Genomic DNA, 8769 nt, shown 5'->3' with positions numbered 1-8769 from the left:
CACCTGACTGTTCTGCAGCTGCTGCACAGCCACCCGGCCTACGTCGGCCAGAGGCTCCAGCTGATCCAGAGCTGCGTCCAGGCCGTCCACCACCCACAGCTGCACGTCATCCAGGGTGAGGAAGAAGGCGTCCTTCAGGTGAGTCATAACCTGATCAGAGGCATTTACAGCGATTTAAAGTCCCTGTAACATCAGGCAGCAGCCGTCCCTGACATTGTAAACTGTTTTTAAGAGTCGTCTTTGCACATTAAGCCTTTAACAGGCAGAGACACTGCAAATGTTGGAGGAGATGAAACTGAAACGAACCACCTGGGGGCAGCTGAAGCATGTGAGACACTTTACAATTATCTACAGTCTGCCTGATGAATCTTTTTAACTCCAGGTTTGGTTTCCACCACCTCCTCAGAGCAGCTCTCTGTGTCGGCTGCTGAGCAGGAAGTGCCCAGAGGCTTTCTCCAGGTGATTTCTGCCCCCAGGTGTCCTGTTCTAGACAAACACTTTAAAAACACCTTTGAGTGATGTCTGAAGGACTTTAAGCTGGATGGAAAAACTACATTTATTACTTTAATTCTACATAAAGGTGACGATTTTAAATGATCCGTGTATAGAGATGGGCAGTAACGCGTTACTTGTAAGTAACGAGTAAAGTAAGTAATGGTAATTAGATTACCGTTACTTTCCTGTAGGAACGCTGCGTTACTGCGTTACTAAAACCGTGATTTTTTTGCGAGAGTGTCTCATGACAGTGACGTAAGCGAGTGCGACGTTCGTGACAACAGCTGTGTGCAGATCAACAATGGATCATATATCGAGTGCAGAGAGAGTATGAGCGTGCAGCGTTTAAAGCGTGGAAGTACTGACCTTACTTTGAGTTTGATTCCATAAAAAGTGACAAAAACATTAGTGTCCGTTGTGCGTGGGAAGAAAACTTCTTTTTACAGCGAAAAAACCCTAAACTTCCAAACAAGCACCGAGTAGCTACGACGTAATGGGAAACTCACAGAGAAACTCGCGGATTCTTCCACTGACCGCTGCACACCTGCACCAGGGTAACCCTCCGCCTACCCCACTCCTGCTTTACAGGTGAAAATAGAGCAACAGGACCGCTAGTCTTTGACTTTATTTATTTTCTGCTGTGTTTTACTTGCATCTATTTAAAAGACTGAGTGTAAACACACAAAATATTTTATTTTATGTGCTGGAATGTGCAGAAAATAGGTTTAAATGTTAAACTAATTTCTTCCAGTCAGAGAATGTTGCAGATAATTAAATTTTTGCTTGATGCATGAAGTTAAAAGATTAAAACTAATAAAACAAGTTTTAAAAAGAGACTTTTCCATTTGATTACATTTTGTATGATGATTATGTAGAAAAAGTAGAATTGGGCTGAAAGATCTATCACTTTATCACCTATTCAGGTTGTAAATCGTGTTTTAAAAAGTAACTAAGTAACTAATTAGTTTTGAAAACAAGTAATCAGTAAAGTAACGGGATTACTTTTTGGGGGGAGTAATCAGTAATTAGTTACTGATTACTTTTTTCAAGTAACTTGACCAACACTGTCCGTGTATAGCCTTTTAAAACAATGCTGATATTTTTGGAGCTGAGCCTTTTTTCCGTTGGATCCTGTTGTATCGACAGCCTGGCTGCTCGCTCGTACTCTAGTGCAGAAATTTACCGTTACCTTAACTGGCAGCGGTGCAAAGACAAGTTTGTGACATGACCACAACAGAAACATCACATCTGTAGCAGGTATCAAATGACCTCGTCTGTTGACTGGTTCAGGATCGGATAGTTTTTCTCCAGGTGATCAAGACCAACGAGCGCAAAAGTGTTGGCAGCATCGACTGTGGAGAAGAAGACAAACACGATTCAGAGGCAGTGAAACTGTGATTAGGTGAGATGAAGCTAGCGGTGCCAGCAGCGCTGTCACGTACTCTGTGGCTCCAAACTCTGCAGGAGGGGCGTGGCTCGTCTCATGGCCTCTTGGGAAAAGCTGCGAACTCCGACCTCGGCCATTCCTCCCATCAGACCCAGCAGACGGTTGCGAGCTTTGACCCCCGAGTACATCGAAGTCACCATCTGTAACGCCGAGCGAACCAGAGGCAGATGGGAAGCTCTCAGGACGGCATTGGTCTGAAACACGAGGAGGAAAACCGTTACACCTCATCAGGATACAATGGGGTTTTTTTTAAAGCTGGAACTGGGAATACTGGAATATTTGGGCATTGGAGCTAAAGCTCACTCAGGTTATGCAGCAGGACAATGATCCACCTCCACCTCACAAATACTTTTTCACATATTATATATCAATACAAACACACGTTGTTCTTTTATTCCCATTCATTCTGTATTTCATCATTTGTTACTCATGTTTCCACAGATCTGATCCCGTCCTCCTCTTCTGTGGAGGAGCTGGAGAAACGTTTGGGCGAAGCCTAAGTATGTTCGCTCTTAGCTCACCTCATGATCTGGAGGAGATGACATTTCTCTTTCGCCAAATCTGAGAAAAAACAAACAGAGGTCACAGATCAGACTCGCCTCCACGACTCCAGAGTTCAACCTTCACATCAGCATGAGGCAGTCAGCTGCCGAGCCTCCACAAAGCTCACGACTGTTCGACCAAAGCCAGCATGAAAATCCTCTTTTCGTCGCACCATCCGCTCCAGCCGCCGAGCACACAGCGGCTCAGACGCAGCACAAAGGTCTTTCTTTAAAACGAGAGCGCAGAGAAACGGCGTGAAGACTTTACAGGGAGAAAATGATCTTGAGTTTACATCATCTGAGTTTCAGCTTTACAAGTCGTCTCTGTGGAAAATGGAAAGCACCTTCAACAAGTCACCTAAAAACATCACGAGGAAAACTGTTGCACCGAGATAAACGTTCAGACACTTAATCAGTATTTTACAGTTTTCTGCATGAGGGAACTTTTTTTGACTTTTTCTTTATTTGTTTGTTGTTGTTTTTGATTTTCAGCAACGTCTATTTAAACTACTCAACATGGATGAAGTGGAAAAATCCCACAATTCAGACGGGGATCATTTGAAATCATCCATCTTCTGCCGAACTCTCTTCCAAGGAAACTCATTTGTATCCATGACCTCATCCTTTGGTCGCTACCCAGACCATCGGTGGGGGTGGGGATGTAGTCTGAGCGGTAAATTGGCAGCTTCGCAACGTTGAAGTTAAGCAGTGACCACAGGTATTAGTTGGGTTACATGCATAGCTGGACTGGCCGGTGGGCCGATGGTGAATTTTTGTTTTTATGGGCCGATGGTTTTTTTTCTTTTTCGTTTTTTTTTCCGTTTTGGTATAAACACTGAAAGTTGGTGGATTGGCCAGATGCTGGGAGATGTGTAAAAATAACTCAGTTGTTTGGTGGTGGCTATGGCGGAGCTTCCACAGATTTAGTAACATTAGCACGTGATGGAGGCCAGCAGATGCAACATGCTGGCAGGTGGATGATGGAGGCAGGAGGAGCAGAGACCCGAGGCGGTGAACTGAACTTCAGGTAAGAAGTTATGAGCTGCAGTCTATCTGGGTCAGATATAAACCAAGTTTAGGTGGAGTTTATTTTCGTTATGCTGACTTTTTACAATCAGTTACAATAACTCGTACTGCGTGCTAGCTAGCATGACGGAGTTTCTATACAGCTGGGTGGGTGCTATGATGTTACTGATGTTGAACTTTATTTTATTCATAAGGTTAGTTAGTAGAGTTTCCAACCGTCCCGTAAAAAACGGAATTGTCTCGTATTCAGAGAAAATATTGTGCGTTTCGTATTGAAGTGAAAAAGAACAGTTTGTCCCGAACTTCAGCTACAATGAAAAAGACACAAAGCTGGAATTATTCTGTCTTTGCTGCTCAGCTGCCTCTTCTTCTCTCATTCTCTCCTGTTTCTACTTCAGTCATGAAACTGATCAATGATCAGCTGATCGTCTCTCTTGTTTGTTTATCGCTTTGCACCAGAAAGAGGAAACCAGTGGATGTCGCACTAAACAACAGCAGCACATTTAAGCTTGATCAGCTGTTGTTAGAATTGATTTAATATTAATTTCTAGTATCAGCTGATGTTTGCTGGAGCCACAGCTGTAACCAGGAGATGTCCTTACTGACACACACACACACACACACACACACACACACACACTCGGGTATTCATATCTTGTGGGGGCATCTAAATGACGTAATGCTTTCCCCAAACATAACCTAATTGTAACCCTGACACTAAAACCACATTTTGAGTGTAAAAAAGCTTCCAGGATTCTGGTCCCCACTAGGCTGTTGGTCCCCTCAAGTATAGTCAATTATTAGTTTTTGGTCAAACACAATAAAAATTTATTTCCAAATGATTAAAAAAATTGTCATTTTGTTAACATGAAACATTTTCTTTAACCACGCACTTACTTTTTTCTCTAAACACTACTTGTGTAACCGTAAAGCAGGTTAATTTGCCAGGGAGCAAACCACCAACCGTCTGACAGATACACCCCCCCCCCCCCCCCCCCCCCCCCCGCTGGTCTGTGGGAGCTTTTGTAAGAGCTGCTAGAAATTGTTCTGTATTATTGTCACACACATCCTCAGGTAGTTGCTGTTTTTCTTTATCCAGGTCAGTGAATCGCTGGTTACACTTGCTTGTTACATGAAGCTAACAAATATGTCACATGTACACAGTTAAACAACACTCTTGAGGTTTGAGGGGAAGAGTTTTTTCTACTACCTTTTAAGAAAATTTAAGATCTATTAGGATCAATTGGCCTAACAGCTGACTGGGAGGATTCACACTGGTATAAGAACAGAACAGGTAATAAATGGAGAATTCAAAGCCAACAAATAAAAAACAGCATTTAAAGCTGCTGTTTCCCACAGATGGGAAAGGAAACTTCACACAGAGTCCTGAACTGATCGTCCCAAACCCAGGAGAAGCTTCGGTGCCTGGTACAAGCATCAGGTTTTACACGGCGCCAGTAACAGTTTCTGTTTTAACTCTAACACAAACACACAGGAGAGTCTTACCCCATTAGAAGACTGTTGATGAAGCAGCTGAGCCGAGTCACGATGACGAAGATCATGAAGACACTCTGACTTTATAACCTGTAGATAAAGAGTGTTCCTGGGATTTGAGGTTAATAAACAGCGAGCAGATTGGCTGGAGCGTGGTGTGATGTCACTGAGGTTTTAGACTTTAATGGGGAAATTGAATCATTGCCCTGCTGTACATGTCTCTGACTAATCAATTACCTCTGAATCAAAAGGGTCATTCAGGGGGAAAGTACAGGAAACTGAGAGCCGAGGGAAACGCAACACGAAATATAAATTCTGTAAATCCAGCTGATAGTCACAACGCTCCACCGGAAAATATCAGCAGAAATACCCAGAATAAAGGAAATAATAAGCTGACGAAACTATAAACCAACAACTGATCGAAGCCTTTCAAACAGACGTAAAATTTAGGTTTACAGGTGGGGGTGTGGCCACTTTGAAACAGGAAGGTGTAATTGGTCAGGCTTACAGGTGGTGTGTGGCCAATTTGAAACAGGAAGCTGTAACTGGTCAGGCTTACAGGTGGGGGTGTGGCCACTTTGAAACAGGAAGCTGTAACTGGTCAGGCTTACAGGTGGGGGTGTGGCCAATTTGAAACAAGAAGTTTTAACTGGCCAGGTTTACAGGTGGGGGTGTGGCCAATTTGAAACAAGAAGCTATAACTGGCCAGGTTTACAGGTTGGGGTGTGGCCAATTTGAAACATGAAGCTGTAACTGGTCAGGTTTACAGGTTGGGGTGTGGCCAATTTGAAACAAGAAGCTGTAACTGGCCAGGTTTACAGGTGGGGGTGTGGCCACTTTGAAACAGGAAGGTGTAATTGGTCAGGCTTACAGGTGGTGTGTGGCCAATTTGAAACAGGAAGCTGTAACTGGTCAGGTTTACAGGTGGGGGTGTGGCCACTTTGAAACAGGAAGCTGTAACTGATCAGGCTTACAGGTGGGGGTGTGGCCACTTTGAAGCAAGAAGCTGTAACTGATCAGGTTTACAGGTGGGGGTGTGGCCAATTTGAAACAGGAAGCTGTAACTGGTCAGGCTTACAGGTGGGGGTGTGGCCACTTTGAAACAGGAAGCTGTAACTGATCAGGCTTACAGGTGGGGGTGTGGCCACTTTGAAACAGGAAGCTGTAACTGGTCAGGCTTACAGGTGGGGGTGTGGCCACTTTGAAACAGGAAGCTGTAACTGGCCAGGTTTACAGGTGGGGGTGTGGCCAATTTGAAAAGAGAAGCTGTAACTGGCCAGGTTTACAGGTGGGGGTGTGGCCAATTTGAAACAAGAAGCTGTAACTGGCCAGGTTTACAGGTGGGGGTGTGGCCAATTTGAAACAGGAAGCTGTAACTGGCCAGGTTTACAGGTGGGGGTGTGGCCAATTTGAAACAAGAAGCTGTAACTGATCAGGCTTACAGGTGGGGGTGTGGCCACTTTGAAACAGGAAGCTGTAACTGATCAGGCTTACAGGTGGGGGTGTGGCCACTTTGAAACAGGAAGCTGTAACTGGTCAGGCTTACAGGTGGGGGTGTGGCCACTTTGAAACAGGAAGCTGTAACTGGCCAGGTTTACAGGTGGGGGTGTGGCCAATTTGAAAAGAGAAGCTGTAACTGGCCAGGTTTACAGGTGGGGGTGTGGCCAATTTGAAACAAGAAGCTGTAACTGGCCAGGTTTACAGGTGGGGGTGTGGCCAATTTGAAACAGGAAGCTGTAACTGGCCAGGTTTACAGGTGGGGGTGTGGCCAATTTGAAACAAGAAGCTGTAACTGATCAGGCTTACAGGTGGGTGTGTGGCCAATTTGAAACAAGAAGCTGTAACTGGTCAGGTTTACAGGTTGGGGTGTGGCCAATTTGAAACAAGAAGCTGTAACTGGCCAGGTTTACAGGTGGGGGTGTGGCCACTTTAAAACAGGAAGGTGTAATTGGTCAGGCTTACAGGTGGTGTGTGGCCAATTTGAAACAGGAAGCTGTAACTGGTCAGGCTTACAGGTGGGGGTGTGGCCACTTTGAAACAGGAAGCTGTAACTGGTCAGGCTTACAGGTGGGGGAGTGGCCAATTTGAAACAAGAAGTTTTAACCGGCCAGGTTTACAGGTGGGGGTGTGGCCAATTTGAAACAAGAAGCTGTAACTGATCAGGCTTACAGGTGGGGGTGTGGCCACTTTGAAACAAGAAGCTGTAACTGGCCAGGTTTACAGGTGGGTGTGTGGCCACTTTGAAACAAGAAGCTGTAACTGGTCAGGTTTACAGGTTGGGGTGTGGCCAATTTGAAACAAGAAGCTGTAACTGGCCAGGTTTACAGGTGGGGGTGTGGCCACTTTGAAACAGGAAGGTGTAATTGGTCAGGCTTACAGGTGGTGTGTGGCCAATTTGAAACAGGAAGCTGTAACTGGTCAGGCTTACAGGTGGGGGTGTGGCCACTTTGAAACAGGAAGCTGTAACTGGTCAGGCTTACAGGTGGGGGTGTGGCCAATTTGAAACAAGAAGTTTTAACTGGCCAGGTTTACAGGTGGGGGTGTGGCCAATTTGAAACAAGAAGCTGTAACTGATCAGGCTTACAGGTGGGGGTGTGGCCACTTTGAAACAAGAAGCTGTAACTGGCCAGGTTTACAGGTGGGTGTGTGGCCACTTTGAAACAAGAAGCTGTAACTGGTCAGGTTTACAGGTTGGGGTGTGGCCAATTTGAAACAAGAAGCTGTAACTGGCCAGGTTTACAGGTGGGGGTGTGGCCACTTTGAAACAGGAAGGTGTAATTGGTCAGGCTTACAGGTGGTGTGTGGCCAATTTGAAACAGGAAGCTGTAACTGGTCAGGCTTACAGGTGGGGGTGTGGCCACTTTGAAACAGGAAGCTGTAACTGGTCAGGCTTACAGGTGGGGGTGTGGCCACTTTGAAACAGGAAGCTGTAACACTGATCAGGCTTACAGGTGGGGGTGTGGCCACTTTGAAACAGAAAGCTGTAACTGATCAGGTTTACAGGTGGGGGTGTGGCCACTTTGAAACAGGAAGCTGTAACTGATCAGGTTTACAGGTGGGGGTGTGGCCAATTTGAAACAGGAAGTTGTAACTGGTCAGGCTTACAGGTGGGGGTGTGGCCACTTTGAAACAGAAAGCTGTAACTGATCAGGTTTACAGGTGGGGGTGTGGCCACTTTGAAACAGGAAGCTGTAACTGGTCAGGCTTACAGGTGGGGGTGTGGCCACTTTGAAACAGGAAGCTGTAACTGGTCAGGCTTACAGGTGGGGGTGTGGCCACTTTGAAACAGGAAGCTGTAACTGGTCAGGCTTACAGGTGGGGGTGTGGCCACTTTGAAACAGGAAGCTGTAACACTGATCAGGCTTACAGGTGGGGGTGTGGCCACTTTGAAACAGAAAGCTGTAACTGATCAGGTTTACAGGTGGGGGTGTGGCCACTTTGAAACAGGAAGCTGTAACTGGTCAGGCTTACAGGTGGGGGTGTGGCCACTTTGAAACAGGAAGCTGTAACTGGTCAGGCTTACAGGTGGGGGTGTGGCCACTTTGAAACAGGAAGCTGTAACACTGATCAGGCTTACAGGTGGGGGTGTGGCCACTTTGAAACAGAAAGCTGTAACTGATCAGGTTTACAGGTGGGGGTGTGGCCACTTTGAAACAGGAAGCTGTAACTGATCAGGTTTACAGGTGGGGGTGTGGCTAATTTGAAACAGGAAGTTGTAACTGGTCAGGCTTACAGGTGGGGGTGTGGCCACTTTGAAACAGGAAG

The 8769-nt window shown here is 45.8% G+C and overlaps 1 protein-coding gene and 1 long non-coding RNA gene across 3 annotated transcripts in view; one reads left to right on the top strand and one right to left on the bottom strand.

Moving 5' to 3' along the window:
- Window positions 1-5445, bottom strand: part of plin6 (perilipin 6) — a 17713-nt gene extending 12268 nt beyond the window's left edge. Inside the window, exons 1-5 of the mRNA XM_085176365.1 lie at window positions 5017-5445; window positions 2464-2503; window positions 1938-2136; window positions 1765-1847; window positions 1-150 (exon numbers count right to left, since the gene is read on the bottom strand). The exon at window positions 1-150 is cut by the window's left edge and continues 88 nt beyond it. Of these exons, the coding sequence (XP_085032491.1) occupies window positions 1-150; window positions 1765-1847; window positions 1938-2136; window positions 2464-2503; window positions 5017-5072 (528 nt within the window). The 5' untranslated portion in view covers window positions 5073-5445. The remainder of the gene's footprint in view (window positions 151-1764; window positions 1848-1937; window positions 2137-2463; window positions 2504-5016) is intronic.
- A 1522-nt stretch (window positions 5446-6967) lies between these two features.
- On the top strand, window positions 6968-7932 carry LOC146509172 (uncharacterized). 2 transcript variants are annotated; one of them, XR_014876692.1, is made up of 3 exons: window positions 6968-7071; window positions 7124-7486; window positions 7539-7932. It is a non-coding gene; the product is annotated as an uncharacterized LOC146509172 (long non-coding RNA). The 2 variants fall into 2 exon arrangements; XR_014876693.1 differs by having other exon boundaries at window positions 7124-7686; window positions 7842-7932.
- The last annotated feature ends 837 nt before the right edge of the window (window positions 7933-8769 follow it).

Source organism: Neolamprologus multifasciatus, chromosome 11 (assembly GCF_963576455.1).
Source record: "Neolamprologus multifasciatus chromosome 11, fNeoMul1.2, whole genome shotgun sequence".
Classification (NCBI taxonomy): domain Eukaryota; kingdom Metazoa; phylum Chordata; class Actinopteri; order Cichliformes; family Cichlidae; genus Neolamprologus; species Neolamprologus multifasciatus.
The sequence above is the reverse complement of the archived record's forward strand: the minus strand, read 5'-3'. Positions and strand labels throughout refer to the sequence as shown.